A 21,060-nucleotide genomic window follows, 5' to 3' on the forward strand; every position below is an offset into this window, starting at 1 on the left:
GAGGACCCAGTTACGCTGGGGTTGCCATCTGTTTGCAGTGGAATCACCAGGCACAGCAGAAAGTCACTCCCTTTGCGTCCCAGCTGGGAACGCCACTTCTTCCCCTTTTATGTAACAGTTTGCACCAGTGGGACGCGTGTCGGTGTTACCCTGTCTCTGGCAACTCATAGTGAGAGTCTTGCAAAGTAACGCACAGTAGTTTTTTTCCCTTTGTTCAGGACCTTCGCCTCTAAAACAAGTAGTTCACTGCCGTTGGCCCCTAATTTGCGTTGGAAACACAATGATTTCTGTTTCTCAGAACAGCAACGATGATGTTTAACGAACTAGATGACGTCGTGGGAAAAGCTGGGATCTGGGTCCAACCCCCACACTCACTGTTTGTCCTTCCTCAAGTGAAGTCTGAACCCCCCGTCTCCCGTGGATAGAATGGCAACGTTTTGTCCATGGTGCTAGTTGGGAGGAGAATGAAATGTGGAAACGCATGGACCCTGTGCGGAAGTTCTGTGTCTGCCCCAGCATAGGGAGGGAGACACCGCCCACCCGAGGGTCCCCGAGGAGTGCCCGCGGGGTTCAGGCCCCGCGGTGGGAAACACCCGAGAAGTGGATAATCTACCAGTTTCACTGGGACACTTTATTCTGTAGAAAACCCTCACATTATATAAAGTGTAGGGGAGAAACCGAAACCCAGCCAGTTAAGCTTCCTAGACCCTCCAAAGCTACATGCACTAAACAATACCCCTGAAAGGAGGATGCTGAGAAACAAGAGAAAAAGCACAGCAGCTTTTAGGGGAGACATCGTAGAGAAAGGAAGAGCTCATCTCGCTAACGGCCAGGTGTGGCCTGTTCTTAAACCAAAGAGCCACTACAGATCAACTATAAATGACAGGAATCTTAACAAATTCTCACCAGAAACAGATGGCGTCTTGCCAAATGCTGAGGATGTTATTAACAGAATAGCAGCCAGGAACTCCAAGGGTTTTGTTAGTATCCACAGGTCAGGTAGCTCTCCACTGTCCCCGCTGCACTGCAGTCTGGGGAACACGGTGCACTGGGCTGGGAAGCCACAGGATCCCAGTCACAGACTGCCGCCTGGACACGGGGGTCCTGTGAGGGTCAGCTACGGCCCCCATGTTGCTGACCTCCCAGAGAAATACACAAAATTTGGGTCATCGATTGCCTTCTGAGTAGGTGATATTATCACAATATATGATGACCCAGAACCCCTAGAAAAGGGAAAAGATAAATTAATTGAAGACCTTGGGGACAAAAGGTGGACTATTAACAAGGGAAAAAAACCATGGCCCTGATACATCAGCAACATTTTTAGGAATACAGGAGTCACCTGAAGGAGGGAAAGTTCCAGACTCAGCAGCAGGTGAAATGCAGGCGTTGAGGGAACCCACAAACAAGACTGAGGCACAGCCTTTAATTGGACACTTTGGCTCTTGGAGATGATGACAGAGTCCTTACAGGGGACACAGACCGATGTCTGGGGTCGCAGGAAAGCCTCTGACTTCGAACGGGGTGAACCCCATTACTAAAGGGGTGCATACCGACATTCCAACAGGGGAGTTACCCTAGAAAGGGCGACCGATCAGATTGGACCTGACACAGTGCAGTGGTGATGGCACTTGGGCCTTACAGACCGAGAGGAGCCGAGATAAATCTCCTAGGCCAGCTGGTTCTGGACCAGACCTTCCCCATGAGCCTCAAGCGAATGCTCCAACTTGGAAAATTTGGCATGGCCTGAAAATTTGGAGCCCTGAAAAGCAGCCGGGCCTCTCCCTGGTAATGCTCACTGGTAACCATCAGATCTCAGATCCCGGCACTGGCCTGGGCGAGACTCGGTCCTGAAGAAGTGGCAGGTCGGAAGTGGCCTGCTCATCAGAAAGACGGCTCGAGAGAGACAATGTTCGATACGTAGCAGACAGACAGACAAGGCGAGCACCGCCTAGAATGGGACTTCCCAAAGTTAGAGAAAATGCCATTCTAAACCTAAGGACTATAAAGTTTATTCAGCCAAAGTGCCACCAGTCACCCTAACTAAAAAGGTGGGCACACACTCACTTAAGAACGGAGAGAGGATGTGTGGAGCGGTGCCAGTGGGAGGAATGCTGGGCTGCACAGGGCACTGGGACACTCGGGAACACAGGCACAGTGTGGCCGGGGTGGGCAAGGGAGCTTGAAAGCCCCTGGGCAGAGAGCGAGAGGGCCTTGCAGACTTGTGAGGAGGGGTGCACACAGTTTAGTGAGCGACAGAGAAGGACGTCACCATCAGACACACGGCCCTGGTGTCTCCATACCGCAGACTGATTTCGTGGGCCCGCGCAGCGGGGCCCTGGGAGGAACGTGCCCGCCCATGGGGGGTGTGTGTGCAGGTGCAGGTCTAGGTGAGCCTCAGTGAGCGCAGGCGGCAGCGCGGCACCGCCGCTGTGGAGTGCCTGGAATCATACAGCACGATGCAGGAATACACTTCACCATAGTGAGGTCCAAAAACTAGTACAAAAACTGGACACGCAGCGGGGTTTTCCTCTGGCTGACACCCCCACAGCAGCGGCAAGACTAGAGGGGTTCAGTGTGCTAATAAAAAGAGAGTTAAAAACAGCAGGTACAAGACTAACTTCAGGAGACCTGGCATGGGGCAGCCTTTCATTTGAATCAGAAAAGACGAGATTTATACTGCGTGAGGTCCTGAGAGAGCCCCTGCTTAAGTTGATGTGGTAAGAGGAGGAAGGGGAGCAAATTCCCACAGGAGGTCCGGATGGGAGATCACGGGAAATGACCTCCCCAGGAAACCACGGCCGATGGGGGGGGGGAGTGCCGCTGCAGGGTGAGGACAGCTGCAGCTGCAGGACCACGGGCACCCCAGGAGAGTCTGCTGGGACAGGCCCCGTGTCCTCGGTGCCCTCGCGCTCCCGGCCGTTGCTCCTCTGCGGGAAAGCATGTGGGTGCCCGGAGTCGCTCTGGCCGGGCCGCCAGAGCCCTGACTGGGGCATCTCATTCGAGAGAGATGGCGGAGGACCGTCTGACCCCATTTATGTCTCTGGGGCTCCAGCACATGACGGGCCCACCAGTGTTTAGCCGCTTGTTACAGAAGGGCCCCCTGCACTGTAGTCGCAAACGCTGTCCCTGTGACACTTTAAATCCAAAACGCTCTCAGCCAGGAGCACACACATCTGAAAACATTGCCCAAAACCAGACACATCTATGATCCGTGGCATGTTTGACTGAAGATAAAAATGGCCTGGGGGAAGCATCCCAAGCTGCTGCGAAGGGCACGGAGCTCAGAAACCAGATGCTGGGTAAAAATTCTAGAACCTCTAGTGGAGTTGAGAGTTTGGTATAAACAAAAAAGAGAAATAGGCAAGACACGTAGATACAAAAGGGCGAGCCCCGGCACCTCAGGACTCATAGACTTCTCTCGACATGAAAGGGAAACGGGACAAAGAAATAGGAGAATGGATGGACGCCTCAGGGAAAGAGGTGCCGTGATGCCAGGATGTGGTGGACAGATGAGGACGCGGTGAGCAGAAGGCGGGGGGAGCCGGACGAGAAGACAGACGAGAAGACAGGCAGACAGGCAGAAGACAGACAGGTCTGCTCTGGACGGGTGGGGGACCCCAGGGGCTCTGATGGAGGAAGGCGCACCTGCCTGGGAGCTGGTGCGAGGGGTTAGGAGGAGACAGAAATCAGATACTAAATGAGCTCCTAAGTTAATCTGCGGAGCCCAGACCTGTCTACCAAGGACTGTGGCTCCGCCATCGCGGGGTTGCCCTTGACCTGCTTTGCATGTGCACTGGGGCCGCTCGCCGCCTCGCTATTCAGCAGCTGCGGAGCCTCGCTGAACCGGAGACGAGGACCCCGGGCTCACGGTCACACAGCCCTCGGTGCCTGGGCCGAGAGGCACACCGGACTCATCAAACTCCAAAACCCTGGGTCTGTCCACGGGGCCTCCCAACCTTATCTGCGTTACTCACGTGTCTAGTTCGTCGTCTCCCGGGTGGGAACAGAAGGCACTCAGGGCTGCCCATTTGTCCCAGACCCCCACGCTCCCAATGCGGTTGGGGCAAGCTGGGGCGGGCTCCACGCCCCCCAGAGACCTGGGGCTGAAGGGTGCACTTCAGAGCACCCTCTGTCGGGGGGACCACCACCACTTCGGGCTCCCAGTGGGGACTCTAGCCTCAGGTGGTCCAGGAAAGAGGGCTCCGGACACTGTGGAAGCTGTCGACGTGGTCAGCAGCGAATTGCTGTCTGACCATTTCTGCCTAATCTGCCTTCGACCTCTGACAGGGAGACCACGTATCTCTTGGTGAGCTCACCGCTGGAACGCCCCAGAGGGCCCCACGTGCCCTGCCCACAGACCCTGCGCCGGCTCGCGGTGGGCTCACATCCTGGGGCCCCCCCGCTCTGCAGAGTGCACGTGCGCAGACCTAAGCCACGTGGGTCAGAGAGCCCTGCGGGCGAAACTCCGGGGCCTCCACTGCTCCCGGGAGCAGCTGCAGCAGCTCGGATGGGACACAGGAAATGAACTGCGTTGTCTACCGGGGGGGGGGCGGGGGGGGCGGAAAGGCCGCTCCAGGAGGCGGAGTGTGAGTGGGGTCAACCTGCTCGGTGTTAGATGCGAGCAGCCGGTCTCCACACACGAAGAGAGGCTGCCCCCTCCTCCTCCAGCCCCCCCTGAGCCCCACAGGCTGCGGAATCTAATGTGCAAACCAACCCGGGGAAGGGGAACAGACTCCTGGGTGGAGAACAGGTGGCAGCTGGCCAGGGTGGGGGGTGTTAGGGGCCGAGGGAGTGAGGAAAAAGGACCCGTGGCCACGGACACAGTGTGGTGACTGCTGGTGGTGGGGGCATAGGGGACTAAGTGCTAATGGGGAAAATACAATAAAGATTTTTTTTAAAGCGTATTCAAAGACTGCCTTATGGTGGAAAGCCTCGAGTAACCGCCCGAAAACCCGAACACTTTTTGGTGGACGTGAATGTCTCCCCTCCCGGTGCTCGGCACTGAGAAAGGAGGCGTCTTCAGCACTTGGCAGAAAACCATCAAGAACTCCAGGAAGCCCGAGGGTCTGGAGGTCGTCTCGACCTCGGCCAGCACAATGTCACGGTTCCAGGGCTCGTGCCAGATCTGACCCACGGACGGACTCGTCTCCCTGATTCTGCCTCCGTCTTCAGAGTTTTGATTTCATTTTCGACTCTGAGGCTCATTTGCACACGGCTGTCAGAGAGAAAATGGACTCCACCCTTTGCCCACTTTCCCCCAGGGGTGCCGTCTTTCCCACCGGCAGGCCACATTGAAACCAGGACGTAGACACCGGCAGAGCCACGGCTGCCCCCGCCCCATCCTTGTGTCACCTTCTACAGCCACACCCCCGCCCCTCCCACCCTGTCCACCTCCCCCCCTCGCCCCCCCGCAGCCACTCACCTGTCCTCCCTGACTCTCACGAAGGTCACGGCAATGGGATCATACAGTCTGGAGCCTTGCAGGTGGGCTCCTCCTGCTGGGGCCCCCCGAGGTGCGTCTGTGCTGCTGAGGTGTGAGCAGGCAGTTACTCTGTCGCTGGGCGGTGCCCCGACTTGGGTGTGCCCCCGTGGGTCTCAGTGTGCAGCTGTCGCAGGACTTCCGCGTGGGCTCCAGTGGGTGGCTGCGACAGATCAGAGCGCCCCAGACACTGGTGCACAGGGCCTGTGTCAGTGGGAGCCCTCCTCCCTCCGGGCCGGGTGTCCGGGCCTAGAACTGCCGGGCCGTGTGGCGGTGGCAGGTTTCGTTCCTTTAACAAACGGCCCACCCGTTTCCCAGGGGCTGCGCCACCTGACAGTCCCCCAGCACGGCTGAGGGCAGTTCCCCAGGTCCGCAGCAGCGTTTGGTGCTGCCGCTCATGGCAGCCCTTGTGACGGCTGCGCGGTGAGACCCCACTGCGGGTTCAACCTGCAGGTCCCTCGGGTCCGCGAGGCTGGCNCAGGAAGCCCGAGGGTCTGGAGGTCGTCTCGACCTCGGCCAGCACGATGTCACGGTTCCAGGGCTCGTGCCAGATCTGACCCACGGACGGACTCGTCCCCCTGATTCTGCCTCCATCTTCAGAGTTTTGATTTCATTTTCGACTTTGAGGCTCATTTGCACACGGTTGTCAGAGAGAAAATGGACTCCACCCTTTGCCCACTTTCTCCCAGGGGTGCCGTCTCTCCCACCCGCAGGCCACATTGAAACCAGGACGTAGACACGGGCAGAGCCATGGCTGCCCCCGCCCCATCCTTGTGTCACCTTCTACAGCCACACCCCCGCCCCTCCCGCCCTGTCCACCTCTCTCCCCCCCCCCGCCCCCCCGCAGCCACTCACCTGTCCTCCCTGACTCTCACGAAGGTCACGGCAATGGGACCATACAGTCTGGAGCCTTGCAGGTGGGCTCCTCCTGCTGGGGCCCCCCGAGGTGCGTCTGTGCTGCTGAGGTGTGAGCAGGCAGTTACTCTGTCGCTGGGCGGTGCCCCGACTTGGGTGTGCCCCCGTGGGTCTCAGTGTGCAGCTGTCGCAGGACTTCCGCGTGGGCTCCAGTGGGTGGCTGCGACAGATCAGAGCGCCCCAGACACTGGTGCACAGGGCCTGTGTCAGTGGGAGCCCTCCTCCCTCCGGGCCGGGTGTCCGGGCCTAGAACTGCCGGGCCGTGTGGCGGTGGCAGGTTTCGTTCCTTTAACAAACGGCCCACCCGTTTCCCAGGGGCTGCGCCACCTGACAGTCCCCCAGCACGGCTGAGGGCGGTTCCCCAGGTCCGAAGCAGCGTTTGGTGCTGCCGCTCATGGCAGCCCTTGTGACGGCTGCGCGGTGAGACCCCACTGCGGGTTCAACCTGCAGGTCCCTCGGGTCCGCAATGCTGGCACCTCTTCGGGGGCTGCTTTGCCACCTGCCCGTCGTCCTCAGCATCCAGGACCCCACAGGGGCTGCTGAAAGCACTTGACGCAAAGGCAGAAATGTGACTGTCGTACAGAGGAGGGCTGCGCAGATGGGTGGGGCGTCGGCTTTTCAGCCAAGCAGCCACAGCGAGACAGGAGGAGGCAGGTCCAGCTGCCACAGGAGGCCACATGGCCCCTTCTCCCTGGGACATCGCTCTGTGACAACTAGGGAGGACTGACACTTGATTCCACTAACAGCCTGTCATTGCCCTTACAGGCTTCTGTAAATAGTTCCTTGAGTACATATCTTATTTTCTACTAGACCCTAAGCACCTCAAGGAAAATATCTATATCTGATGCATCACTTAATTCTCACAGGTACCGGCACGTTGGAGGAACTTAACATTCGTGCGGAAGGCCCCAGACCCCCCTCTGACGGAACCTGCATTTGAAGGGGGGCAGAAACCAAGTGAGGAGGGCCTCCGACAGCTGTGTGAGGCCCGGCTCTGGAAGGTGCTGCAGAGCCATGAGGTGTGGAACAGGGACCTGGCCCCTGGCTTGCCACGCGGAGGGCAGGCAAGGAAGGCTTCCTGGAAGAGCTGACTTGAAGTGAATTTACAGGATACTCTGGAGACAGGCGGAGAGAGGGGTGACAGGCAGATGAGTGGAGACAGACACACAGATGTGTGCGTGCACGGGCAGGCAGGTGAAGGACAGGTAGGCTGGCTGATACACATCTGTACACACGAACGGTGGGTGGGCGGACGGACACTGGTGGACGGACGGACGCACATGTACACACACAGAGAAATGATGGATGGTGGGCGGACATGGATGGATGGATGGGTGCATAGGAGAGTGTGTGTTGGAGGGGACATGTCATCTTCCTGTGAAGGGACGAATTTGAGGACATGAATTTCAGAGACAGGAAGCGTTCTTTAGACTGGAGACACAATGCAGAGGGTGAAATAAGCCTGAAGAGGCAGAGGGTCCAGAGCACCAGTCCTTCGTGTCATTTGAGATTCCGTTAAGGGATCTCCTCCTCAAACCAAATTAGCATGTAAGTAGCATGAAGCCGGTGGCCTCCAGGGACTTGCAAACCGCTAGCCTGGCCGTGCGTGCCTGCATAGAGACCCTGGAGACCCAGGGGCAGCCCCGTGTGGCCTCCGCGGAGCATCTGTGAGCACCTGCACGAGGACTTGTGTCTGGACCTCACCCGGCTCCCCAATTTCCGGCCACTCTCTGCCAACCCCAGTTGCGGAGGCCAGAGACAGGGAAGCTTCTCTGCGAAGCAAGAGGCTTGTAATCGATTCGGTGACACATCGGAGTCACTCAGGGGAGCTTTCCAGCACTGACTCATCAGCCCTGAAGAACCTTTATTTCCTTCACTTTCGAAAATTTTTAACTCCATTCTATTTTTAGAATTATCTTGTATTGATTTCAGGAGTACAGCTTGGTCAGTCACACTCCGCACGTGGTGTCCCCCTCGGTATTTCTAGCACCGACTGGAGCTGCGGGCTGTATCCCCCGTGCCAGGCCGGACACCTGTCCCTGGTCTGTGTTTAACCACCGCTCTGCACTCTGCTGTTCGCCCTTCTCCGCCTTTCGGAGCCCTCCTCCCCTCTGGTGACGCCCAGTCTGTTCTGTGTCTGGGAGTCTCGTCAGTCTTGTTGGTTCAATTATTTTGTTCTTCAGATTCCGCAGCTAAGTGGAGCCACACAGCACGTGTCTGTCTCTGACTCACCTCACCGAGCAGCACGCCTTCCTGGGCGCCTGGTCTGAGCCTGTCCGTGTGGGTGCAGGTGCGCACACCCTCCCGTTCACGTGGACTTGCTGGGTCATCAGGGCAGTCGTGTCTCCCCACGGCGGCTGCCCCAGGCTGCATTCCCCCCAGCGGTGCCTGAGGGTCCCCTTTCTCCACATCCTCGCCCGCACTTGTTTGTGGGTTTATTGACGCTGAAGGTACCGCAATAAACCACAAATTACATTAAATTTGTAATTTAAATTTAATATTTATTAAGTATTAGTATTAGGGTCACGGGACAAAGACATGAATGGCAGGAAAATCGAGTCACTGGTAAGCAGTGACTGGGAATGCCGGACTTCACTGGGAATGTCGCAGCTGGTGAGTGGGCGGGGGAAGGGACCCCAGTTCATTTCCTTCCGTCTCACTTAGCAGAGAAGCAGCCAACGCTTTCCACAGTCTAACCCGCTTCCCCAGGTAAGACCGAAAGTTCAATCTTTCCACGTTTTCACTGAGGCTGTACTCTGCTTTCCTTCTCAACCTGTATTTGCAATGTTAAAGGTCACGAAGCCCAAGAATTGCAGTTTTCATGTGAATCGCGTCCACTCAGTAGTACAGGGCATGCTGCTGGGAGCCCCGACTCTGGGTCACACCCGATTCAACAAGGGTCCGGTTCTGCGTGGCCGCTTCTCTCACTCAGGGAGGACAGGCTCGTGGGCGGGCCTCACCCCGACGGTGCAGCGGGGCCCACTGCGTCCCCCACCAGACTCGGGCAGCTGCATGTCCAGCACAGGGGGCGGAGCGGGTGGGACGCCATCCTTCACTGACGAGCAGACGCCTGGTCAGCGACACACGAGGCCATTGGTCAGGAGTCACACACAGGGACCGTCTCCTGCCTCCTGGCACCCAGCGTGCTGCATGTGAACGACACCCAGGGCCTGATTCTCCAATGAATGGACACAGACCACGTGTGCTTAATAGTGAGAGTTAAACGAATTCACGTGAAGAGCTTGGAAGAGTGTCTGAAACCAACCACATAGCAGACTGAATTCTCACAGAGATTCGGAATAGAAAAGATTTCTTAGAAGTCTGCCTTAAACTGACCGTGCAGAAGTGGGAGGACCTGGACGGAGGGTGTGAGGGAAACCAAAGGCACAGGCCGAGCCGAGGTAGGGATGTGAGAGAAGCCGGGCTGACAACAGGCCAAGTGGGGCGAGGCGCTGCAGGCCACACACGCTCAGTTGAACCGACTCCCAACGCCATCACTGAACAGAAGTGACATAGACGGTGCACTCACAGCCCACCAGTCCATCGGACATCCTTCATGACCTACCCACCTCCGCCCTGACTGGTGTGGCTCGGTGTGCTGGGTGTTGTCCCACAGACTGAAAGGTTGCTTGCGTGACTCCTGGTCAGGGCACACGGCCGGGTTGCAGGTCAGGTCCCCCGGACAGGGGCTTGCGAGAGGCTACTGACCAGTTTCTCTTGCCTTCTCGGCCTTCCCCTACCACCGCGCTGTCCCCAGGAGCCGTCTGTGGTCTCAGTTGTCCTGGTCTGGGGAGGGCACCGCAGCCTCCAGACCCCCTGGGGCCCCCCGGGGCGTGGATGTGCCTGGGTGTGCCTGCCTAGTCACTTAATTCGGCATGCCCGAGCTGCCCTCGGCTGCACTTCTGTGCCCTGGGGCTGTGATGGGGTGGAAGAGGGTGACACAAGCCCAAGCACCGTGATCCCAGGACAGCCCACCCGAGGACCCCGAGACCACCCCTTGGTGACGGATAGGCAGGGACCCCCTGCAGCGTGGAGAGGTTGGACCAAGGGGTGACACGTCCGCAGGGAGGGGCGGGCAGGACAGCCGTGGGGGTGGGGCTGAGGGAGCCCGGGGCCCCCGCAGCACCTGCGTGCTGTTGACTGGGACCGCGCGCGGCGCCTGTGCAGAAACGGTGTGCGACAGAACTAAAACACACACATTTAACTTTATTTATCACCGTCACTTAAAGCTTGATTTTATAAACAGAGACATTAAGAATTCTGTATCACCGAAATTTAAACAGTAGAAATAGCAGTGGCTTTATGAGTGTGAATTATATACATTAAATCAAATAATTGGAGATTTTCTTCAATATGGAAACTATACAAATGAAATAAATGGCAAAAGGACCTAACAGCAGTGTTTTGTTGCTGCGGCCGATCAGTCACTTTAGGCCCTAAGTAGGGATCCCGCCGCGCCGGACTCCTGCTGCTGTGTTTCCTATTCACCTGCATTCCGTCCGACTCAAGCTACTTGCCCAGAAGGTAGGATTAAGGACACTCCACTTCACCGCACAAGTTTTCCCATCTAGTTGTGACCATCCCAGTAACGGACCTGGCAGTGGCCATGTGACCTGTGGCTCCCTTTTGAACAGTATGCAAAAAATTACATTTACTCTGAAAGTCAAACAGGTACCAAAAAATGGAACAATCATGCAGTTAGTAAAACGTTGGGTTTTTCTCATCTGGAAATCAAGCAATGAGATGCATCACGAACTGTCGCTGACTTGGTTTCAGGAAGCACGCGTTGGGGAGCCCCGCTCGTGCCGTCGGCTCCCCTTCAGTCGAGGACAGGGATTTTGTAGGCCACCGTGCTGCTCACCTTGTGGACGGTGGTGGTGAAGGAGCGCAGGCGCACCTGCTCGGAATCGGTAATGAACTGCGGCCCCGACTCCTCCCACTTTTCAGGCACAACCAGATCTTTGTCCGTATAGATGAGCAGATCAAAGGAACCTGCATGGAGATAAGATCATTAAAGTGCTTTAGGTTCCGGTCACCTCCGTCCCTGTCTTCGGTTCTGAACCACTCAGTGTCAGAAAAGAGCTTGGCTTGGTCTCTGAGCACAGTCCTTCCTTTCCCCAGTCTCAGTACAGAAGAGCCTGCACCCCTTTCACTTTGTCCTACGAAAGACAGCAGCTCTGCTTTCCTCACTGAGAAAACCCCTACGCAGTGTCTGCAGGCAGTACAGTGGCGTGCGAGCGCGAGAGCGAGCGCCCCGGGGAGCCCGCGAGCCGCCCCGTGACCGCCGCACCACGGGCTTGTCCAGGGGACAGCGGCAAAGGAGTGACTAGGGAAAGCAAGCCACAGTGACAGCGGTCGTGTTACTGATACACACGCCAGAGTGTGCAGAAAATAACCGCAGCGAAAGGACTCCCCCCAAACGGTCAGGAGCGAGTGCTGTGGAACCCTTTGATTCCCTGCCTCGTAGCATTTCCAAGTTTTCTGGGACGCATACCGTAACTTTTGCTCTATAATGCTTTCCCCCTCATTTACAGTGCACATTACTAATCAAGAAAAAACTGAATAAAGGGAACAGCAGCTTAGGCTTTTCCCCAACAAATCTAAGCCCATAAGAAACGATGCAAGGCTTACAGGGAACTTCCAGCAGCGGCAGAAACGTCACGGTAGCTGTGATCTGTCTGATCACCGAGCGGATTTCATCTTGGATGGCTTTCTGAGACTTCTCTCTGGGTGTGCTGTCAAAGAGACCAAACCAGTTAATTCACTTTTAGTTTTAATAAGTTATTTCAAACATTGATGAACTTGATTATTTGATGGGATGCTCCCCAAAATCAAATAACCCGTTAAAAAGGAGGTTTTTTATTTCCCCTTTTTAGATGAGTGTAAGTATATCCTTAGGACCTGCTCCCAGTAAGCACAGTGTGTGTCTCCACTAGCTCGCTCATCCCACCCAGCTGGGTTTGCGGCTGGTCTCAGTACCGGGGCGGGGCGCTCAGTTTCAGATGACTGGGAAATCCGTCCAGTGGTCCCCATGAGGAAACCACCACCACCTCGGAAACTAAATACACCAAGCAATATCTAAAACATGTCACTGGTCTAATCATTTCGGCATTTTCAGCAATGCTTAAATACCGAACCCCTGCTGCCTCAACCGTTTTTATGACCTACACATTTCCTAACTCAGACCAAAGGCTTTAGAAGCAAACTTGACGACACTATGAGAAAGGGTTCCAAGTTCACAGGCAGTAGGCCCAGGGCAGGGCCCCACATCCGCGGATCAAGCCAGGCACTTCCTGGGAGCTCAGGACGTGTCTTCGGGTGTTGGTGTCAATAAAGGAAATATGAGAGCTGCATCTCAAGCCAGGAGAGGCCAGGATAATCCCTTTGGTTAAAAGTGCCTTTAGTGGCCCATCCAGTGCATCCAGTGTAATGCTGGACACGCCACGTAAATGCTCACATTGGAAATGCGCTGATTTAGACTAAAGGCAATCCCTCTCAAAGTGTACTATCCAGACACATCAATGACATGTCAAAGTGAGCAAAATACTTTTCCACAGGTGACTGAAAATCTAATTAGCATAGGCTAGAAAAAAATTATACTTTACACGAAACTAATTCAAAATAATCAGAATTCATTTTACTAAAAAAAAAACAAGTTTTGGAAAAAATACAAAGTCTGCCCAGGTGTCCAGCCATGTACTGTCTAAAAACAGACGCTTATTGGAGAAGATACAAGGCACATTGTACATAGAACAATGACACCTCAGTCCCCTCCGAAGTAGCTACCTTGGGACCTCACACAGTTCTCCCAGTCACCATCAGCCACCCCATCGTATTTTCCTGAATCTCACCCATGGTCTGAAATCTCTTCCCTTTCAAAGGTGATTTTAGTTTTGGGAAAAGCCAGAAGTCACAGGGCACCAAACCTGGGCTGTAGGGGCCTGAGTCACCTCGGTGATTTGATGTTTCTCAAAAAAACTCTGCAAGAGATGTGATATGAGTGGGCACATTGTCATGATGAAGCTGCCAATCACCAGGTGCCCATAGCTGCAGCCTTCTGAATCATCCAAATAGTTTCCACGGAGGATTGTTCAAGTTTTATGCAAAATTTGATACAGATTTGTTGCTCTACTTGCTCAGTCATTTTGAATGGGATGGCCACACAGTACACACGTTCACTCAATGGTGTCCACAGCCCCCACTGATTAGTACAGAGAAGTCGTCTTGTCACTGTTCACACGTGTGCATTCCAGTCCACTCTCCTTGGCTGCTAGGTTACACTGATGTCGCACCAACTGCTCTCGTTACACTGACACTGGCGGGACTTTTCCTAGACAGACCTCGTATGAAAGTGGAAACAATTTAGTGTGTGCCTACCTGTCGTCTTTGGCAGTCTTGTCACACTCGATGTCAAACTGCCATCTCTCAAGGACCTCGCCACTTTCGATATTCGAGATGACCACCACCAGTTTCTGAACGGAGCACTTGTACAACCAATCTGCGACACACGACAGGCGCTGGTTTGCTCCGCGGCAGCACAAAGTCACTCTCCTCCCCGCCCCCTCCACGTCCCCAGCAGACTCTTGCCACTGCATTCCGCAGCGCCTCCCCACTCTCCGTATGTGCAGCCGGGACAGTACCGGGTGCAGAGGAGCAGCGAACACGCGGGTCTTCCCCCCCAATCCAAGTGAGAACACGGGACAGGTGCTGACCGAAGCCTGAACCAATAAAGGTGACATAAGAGTTGTGATGACCGCCAGGAAGGTGCGGTGCATGGTGCAGTGAGAGCTTCACGTGGGGAACCCGAGTCCCTCGGGGAGCTCTCATTCTGCAGAGGCCTGACTTCTGCTCTGCGAACCCACAGCAGGAGACATGGAGAAGGACAGGGAGGCGCATGTGACCAGAGGAAGGACTGAACGGCCCCTGACAACTGCAGCTGAGAGAGGAGAACAAACAGGTGAGGCTGCCAGGTGAGGGGGGCCAACCACGCAAGGTCACGTGGGCCGGATTCTCAAGACTCTACTTCAAGAACCTGGGAAGGTACTACTGAGTTTAAAGCAGCATGTGATATAACCAAATTTGCACATCAAACTCTTGTTCGGGCCGAGATGTGGAAAACAGACTGCTGGGACCTAGGACTCGTCAGCGATACAAGCAGGAGGTGGTAAAGGCTTGTAGGAGGGCAGACTGGTAGAGTCGACGCAGCAGGGACAGGCTCAGGACTGGAGGGGTTAACTGGATCGCCATGAGAGGGAGCGAGAGGAACGAGTCATGTCCCTGGTTGGGTGGCCAATCCAGTCCCCCGGAGGACGGAAGAGGGAAACGAAGACGGCCCCGGGTTCAGCTGTGCACGCCGACTCTGAAGCATCCCTGAGACAGCTGCACAGAGGCATCGGGGGGCCATTCCCCAGGAGCTGGGAGACGGTGAGGACGTGGGGGTCCACACAAGGCCGTTAGTGAGGCCGTGCACAGCCACCTGGAGAGACTTTGGTGAGAAGGCTGAGACTGAGCCCTAAATTGATCTTGGAACTTGGGACAGTGTATTCAGACACCAACGGTGTTTTCTTTTAAAGAGAAAGAAAACACTTCCGTGATACTTGAGACTTGGGGGCCACCCAGGTCCCTGTTGCTCTTTTCAAAACATACAAAGGCCCCCGCTCACAGGTGGCGCAGCCCACAGGCGGGTGCTGGAGGCGGCCTCGCTGACCCCTGCACCAACCCACAGCTCTTTAGTGTTTCAGTTCCAAAAAGAAGGGGACTGGGTGGGGTGTGAAGGTCTGGGGTAAGTGATTTTGTTTGTCTTTTAAAATTGGAAATAGTCCACATCCAAACAAGTCAAAAGCACGAGAGAGAGAGAGAAAGAACGAGCTCGCGCGCGGAGCCCATAAGAAGGCTACAGGGATGGGACTGGAGGCAGACTGAACAATTTCCCTCTAGGAAAAGCGAGTCCTCCGTTTTGACCAGAGCACAAGGTAGATGTTAAGCAGGAAGGTCTGGGGCACGTGAGGTGAAATGTCGGCGACGCAGCTTAGGCAGGTCCGTCCTCTCCATCAGACTGAGATGAAGACTCGGCTGCGGGCTCCGGGCCACGCCACCTGGGCACAGCCCCGTGAAGGGCCATGGGCGAGTGAGCCCTCATGTTAATCAAAACAAGATATAATTTATAAAGCAAAGCTACTTGAAACAAAACATAGAATACAGGGAATTTTTTAAAAAGCACTGTAGCACTTTTTGGAACTAGTACTTCGAAAAATCAAATGGCAAGAGAGTGAGAAACATCCTACAACTCAGAAAAAACAAAAGTGAGAATCCCAAGTGGAAAAAAACATGAGAGAAAGTGATGGACTTCTAGACGGAGAAAGAGCTCAATACAAAACCAGTATTAATCCAACAACTTCTTGAGCAAAGAAAGAACGTTTAGAAAAGGTTTAAATTTAAGCAAGATTTCTTAAAAACAAATGGAAATAGGTGAAAAATAAGAAAACTCTACTGGGTGCTCTGTTATTTAGAAGTTCTTTTTAAATTTTTATTGTATGTTTAGCTACTGGGTTGAATCCAGTTTTATTTCCTTAGTCTTAATGGTGGCTTTAGACTTCATGCAGGTACAGAAAATACACCGTGTTAAGAATATAAAGGTTTTTTCTCCCACAATGAATACCATCATAACTATGTAAAATTCCAGCTGTCTCCATTTGGTCACACAAAATGGATGTCATATTCTAAGCAAGTTGATGAAGACAGTTTTGTTACGCTGTATCAGATTCTAACACCACTTCATATCATTTGCTTCCTAATTGAGTCACTATAGTTGAGATGGCAGTTAATTTCACACTTCTGTGAACAAAGCCGAAAAGTAACCACCAAGATGCTAGAAAATGTGGATTCCAGAAGGCCTGCAAAACTCACAAAACTCAAAACTGTTTCTAATAAATACCTTTCAGTTGTTCCACCACATTATTTAGGTATTTCATAAGCTCAGGATCAGTAGTTACAAGCAAGGTGAGTCCGTATTTCTGCACCCGAGTAAAGGTTTCGGAGGGGTAAATGCCGCGCTGATACAAAATGCTGTTGATGCCAAACGCTGAAAGCAGAAACGGTAACGACAAATCATTACCATTGTGTAACACCAAAAAACACAACCTATTTAGATGTGACTAGGGTTTCAGGTTTCACGAATGGTATTAAGCTGTGAAAGCCTAAATATGTGTTTTTGTGTCTTGCTGAAAGCGGAGTGGGTATCAAGTGCCACTAAGCACCCCCGAAATGTCACTTCTAAATAAAAGATATATATACCTCCATTTATGCGGCGATAAAAGAAAAATGCCAAACACGCGGTTTAACCGCTGCCAAATTTCCTGACTTGGCACTCCGAGTCCAAACTCAGATCCTGTGCTCAGGGGATATCAGAGCAGACTCCGCCCTCCCTCTTCCTCCCTTTCCTCCCCAAGTCCGACCAGCTTCCTGCAGCCCGCCGTCCGCCTACCCGCCCCAGTCCAGCGGCGGAAGCGGGGAAGGCGGTGAGAGCTCGCGGTAGTCCCGCCCCCGCCAAAAAGCGTCCAAGGTCGCTGGAGGGGCGGAGGGGCGGGGGGGTGCCTACCGCACGTAGGCACTTCCCGGAGCGCTCCTGGAAAGAGGCCGCTACGCCAACAGAGCCTCCGGAGCACCGGGTCCTTCTCCATCCTCACAGCCTCGCCCCCGCCTCCGCCTCTCCTCCGACTCCCCGCCGGGCGGGAGGCCGGCACCCCGGGCCCAGCGGCCGCCCGCTCCCCCGCAGAGGCCAGGCCTCCGCCCCGCCGCCCCGCCGCCCTCCCGCCCGGCCGCGCGGACGACTTACAGAAGAACTCCGCCACGATTTCGGCACTCCCACGCAGGGTGATGCCCTGCTCCCGGGAGAGCTGCCGCGCCATGGCCAGGCCCACGGCCACGGCTCGCGGCCCCAGCACTCGGCGACCGCAAGGCTCCGATGGGCTCCGCAGCGGGTCCCGCCACTCGTTTCAAAAGTAACGACGCAGCTCGCCGTCGCGTCGGCGCAGGCGCGCCAGGTCCCGGCCCGCCCCCGCGGGAGCGTCACGCGGGCAGTTGAGGAGGCGTGGTCGGCAGTTCCGGGTCGTGGGCCGCGGTCCCGGGCGTGCGTTCCCGGCGGGCGGAGCGCGCTGGGTGGGGTCGCGGGGGGAGGGCGCGTCCCGGGGTCGGACGCGGCTCGCTGGCCGGCGGGCCCAGCACCCAGGAGCGCCCCAGGGCCTTTGGAAGAGGTGTTCCAAGTGCCGCGAACTGCCCCAGGGTCGCCAGTGGCCGTGGCCGCGGCGTGCGGCGGTCCCCGAGAGGAGGAGCGGGCCGGGGCGGTGGGGCCCGCAGCCGGGCCGCCGGGGGCCACGTAGACGCGGAGAGCTTTTCGGGGCGCGGGCGGCTCACTCGTTTACTCCGAAAGCGGCCACAAAATTTACCTGTAAAATGGGTCGGAGCACTTCCCTGACCGACCTGTCACTTAAGTCTTCGAGGAGCGCCGGGCGACGCTGCTCCGGCCGCGTAGCAGGGGACACCGGCCGGCGGTGTGAACCGGGCCCGGTTGCTCCCCCGGTACCACTCGCGGTGGGCGGGAGTCAGGCTCGCCGTTCCGGCCCGGAGGTCCGTCCCGGGCCTCCGCCCGGTCGCTCTGCCCTGGGCGGGTCACCGGGGCTGCCTGGCTCTGCTGGTCGGGCGGGATCCCGGAGAGGCCCCGCCGCGTGCACGGCTCTGGCGGCGCGCACGGCGGGTTACGCGGGGTGCGCCCGCCAGGGGTCGCCAGAGCAGGGCCGTCTGCGGCTGCCGCGGCGGTAGATGTCATCCATTCAACCAACGCTGGGTACATTTAGGGGTCAAACAGTATGACGGGAGTAGGCCGGCCTGACCCGGCAAAGCCCGTTTCACATTTTTCGTCTCAGCGGGACGCGTGTGCCCGTGTGTGTGACTCTCTGCCCCCGGGAACGTTGACGGGAGGCAGGTTTCTGCGTCACGCTGCCCCACGCGACGCTCGGCCCTCTCCCGGGAGCTGGGTGTCCAGAGACTGGGAACGCTCCGTGGAGGCAAATAATTGTTAGTATAGTCTGCACTCTAGAACTTTAAAGCCTATACATGAGTTTTCTAGATGGAGAGGAAGTGTTGTACTTAGTGCATTACGAGGACCTAAAAGATATACGGTTCGGGTGGCGCGGTCTGTAGTTTCTGGGGTTTGTAGCCTAGTTTGTTTACACACAAAGCTCTAGACAAAGAAACGATGGGAGGCCGGGGAAGGGCTCTGGCCTCGTCTGTCCCTCGCGGCCGTGCAGCCGCCCCTCGGATGGCTTTCCCAGCGGCCTGCTCCAGGAGCTCTCGGTGAGGCACTGTCCTCTGCCTAGAAACTCCGTTTCATTTGTTCCAACCTTGCCACCTTTTCACTCTGTTCAAGTAAATACCGGTGCGTTAAGGAAACTCCCTCTGACCCCCGGACCCCAAGGCCCCGCTCTTGCACGTCCCAGAGCAGCCCGCCGCCAGTTCTGCGCAGCCACGCTCACCGTGCAGCTGCCTCGTTGTCACCTTCGCGATCGCGACCCCTGATCCGTCTTCGCGCCCGTGATGGTGTTTAGCCGGGGCTCTGCAAATGTGTGTGCAACGCGTGAGCATTTGAACCGTTACCTCGGAGAACTTCACGGAAGAACCCAAAACAGCGCAGCTGGAGAGCAGGTCGGATGAATAAGTGGGCCGGCTTTTAGGGAGCTTCGAACACACATCCGAGTGGATGGACCCGAAGGTGCCCGGGACTTCTGGGTTCTCGCGATCGCCATAAGGAAAGGGACACTTTTTTTCAGAGCTACATTCAGCTGTGGCCCTAGAACGGACAGTGCCCGGGGCAGTCTGCGTTGAGCATTTTGCCAAACGTGGGTTCCTGGCGTCTCCCCCCTGGTCCAGCGGGTTTCCCAGGCAGCCGCCGCCGCAGGGGGCGCGGGCACTCCGACGTGCTGGCCCGAACTGAGAAGTGCTGCAGGACGAAACAGATTTTGAGGACTTGGCGTGGAAAACAAAGTGTCACATTGATACGGTTTTAGGTGGATTGCTTATTGAAATTGTACTTGACATGCATCGCGGTAAATAAAACATTATTAAAACAATCCCACTGGTGCCTCTTCAGTCCTCAGTCTGGCCACCAGAGCACCTAAATGCCGGATGCGTCCCGTGCCCCGTTTCTGATGGCAGCGTGTTCTCTGAGCTCTCAGAGGAGATTCCCTGTAGCCGGAGCCCCAAAGGAGCCTGGGGGAGGCCCTTACGTGGCTCTCGGAAGGGGAGATTGATGGGCTTCTGGGCAGTGCAGGCCTCGGAGTCGGGAGCCCCGGCTAGACGGGTGCCAGAGAGTTTGGGCTCGAAGCAATGCATCGGACCCTACTCTCTGAACGGGTGGAAACGGATGGAAACAGGTCGGGTTGAGGGCTGCCGCTGAGGGAGGACAGGATGCAGTCCAGGTGAATCCGAGCGCTGGCCTGCAGTAAGCGCCCTACAGCCACAGCTGCGGGCCAGGAGGAAGGTCTGCGGGACTGTTTGTCCCAGCGACCAAGGCTCTGGGAGGTCTGACCTCGGCCCCTCGCTGTCTAAAAGCTTGCACGCCTAACCTTTGTGCAATGTTGTTTTTTTAAAAAGATACAACTTGTTTTTATTTACTTGATTCACTTTAATTCACAACTCAATCAATTCTTTCTAATGTGTATTGTTTAGGGGAATGCTATTTAGACAAGGAGAGGTGCGAGTTAAGGTTTTGGTGTGTTTGGGGGCTTTTTTGAGGAAAATTCAAGCAGAGTATATAACCAAACCTGTAATAATAAAAGAATAACTGTGAAAAAGTGTGCCCATATTCCATAGTAAGATGCCAAAACCAGAAACACAAACATTTCTAAAGCTAGAATCAAGTGTGATTTGAGACCAAAAGTGACTTGGTTAGTGACTGAGCTGAACCACCTTTTATAGATGAAACGGAGATGCAGAGTGGCTCTAGTTAGTCTCGGCCTCTGTCTACTTACAGATTTAGTAGCACAATTTAGGGTTCCTAGCTTACTCTCTTTTTAAATTACATCTATCTGAAGACATACTAAAACGTTCTTATCTTTAAACATTGTTTTTAAAAAATTAACATTTTAGACTATGAGGTTTACTAAATAGCTTACCAAGAAAGTGGCAGGTACACTCCCTAGTAAAGTTTGTTAACTCAAACTTTCAACTGCCAGAAGGTGGCACTGTTTCCATGTGAAATAACATCTTAAAACTTCAGTTTCTGTTCATCTGTGCTGCAGTTCAAAGTAAAATGAAGGGAAAATGAATTTGGTGGTTTCCACTTCATCATAGTGAGTTATAACATATTAAGCAACTGGTATCCTTTTAAACATTTATATGTGTGCCTATGGGCACTCATACCAGCACCCTGGAAAAACATGTTTACATTTACGTTGCATATTATGAATAGACTTTTAACAAAAACGTTTTACGTAGTTGAATCATTATTCTCACAGACTTAGGAAAGTTTCTTTTTCCACACTGTCAGGTGTTACTGTATTCTCAACATCTTGAAATAGAGCAGTTTATTTTAAATCTTATACAGTAGATACTTTATGATAATTTTAATAAGACATTCACCTACTAAATTTTTTAAAATTATGCACATA

General features: G+C 54.9%; 1 protein-coding gene across 1 annotated transcript; it reads right to left on the reverse strand.

Moving 5' to 3' along the window:
* Positions 1 to 10,583: 10,583 nt before the first annotated feature.
* Positions 10,584 to 17,816, reverse strand: MAD2L1 (mitotic arrest deficient 2 like 1). Its single transcript, XM_037036303.1, has 5 exons — positions 17,232 to 17,816; positions 16,332 to 16,478; positions 13,775 to 13,895; positions 12,029 to 12,132; positions 10,584 to 11,389 (listed from the first exon to the last, which is right to left on the reverse strand). The coding sequence occupies exons 1-5, from the start codon at positions 17,302 to 17,304 to the stop codon at positions 11,217 to 11,219; spliced, it is 618 nt and encodes a 205-aa protein (XP_036892198.1). The 5' UTR covers positions 17,305 to 17,816; the 3' UTR covers positions 10,584 to 11,216.
* Positions 17,817 to 21,060: the final 3,244 nt, after the last annotated feature.

Source organism: Sturnira hondurensis, unplaced genomic scaffold (assembly GCF_014824575.4).
Source record: "Sturnira hondurensis isolate 20B ecotype Veracruz unplaced genomic scaffold, ASM1482457v3 Scaffold0022766, whole genome shotgun sequence".
Classification (NCBI taxonomy): Eukaryota; Metazoa; Chordata; class Mammalia; order Chiroptera; family Phyllostomidae; genus Sturnira; species Sturnira hondurensis.

Excerpts from the sequence above, each read along its gene's own strand:
- MAD2L1 (XM_037036303.1), bottom strand. The coding sequence starts at position 17,304 with ATGGCGCGGCAGCTCTCCCGGGAGCAGGGCATCACCCTGCGTGGGAGT. Across the intron at positions 16,479-17,231 it reads AATCGTGGCGGAGTTCTTCT|CGTTTGGCATCAACAGCATT; the intron begins GTAAGTCGTCCG and ends TTCTGCTTTCAG. Across the intron at positions 11,390-12,028 it reads GCCGCTGCTGGAAGTTCCCT|GTTCCTTTGATCTGCTCATC; the intron begins GTAAGCCTTGCA and ends ATCTCCATGCAG.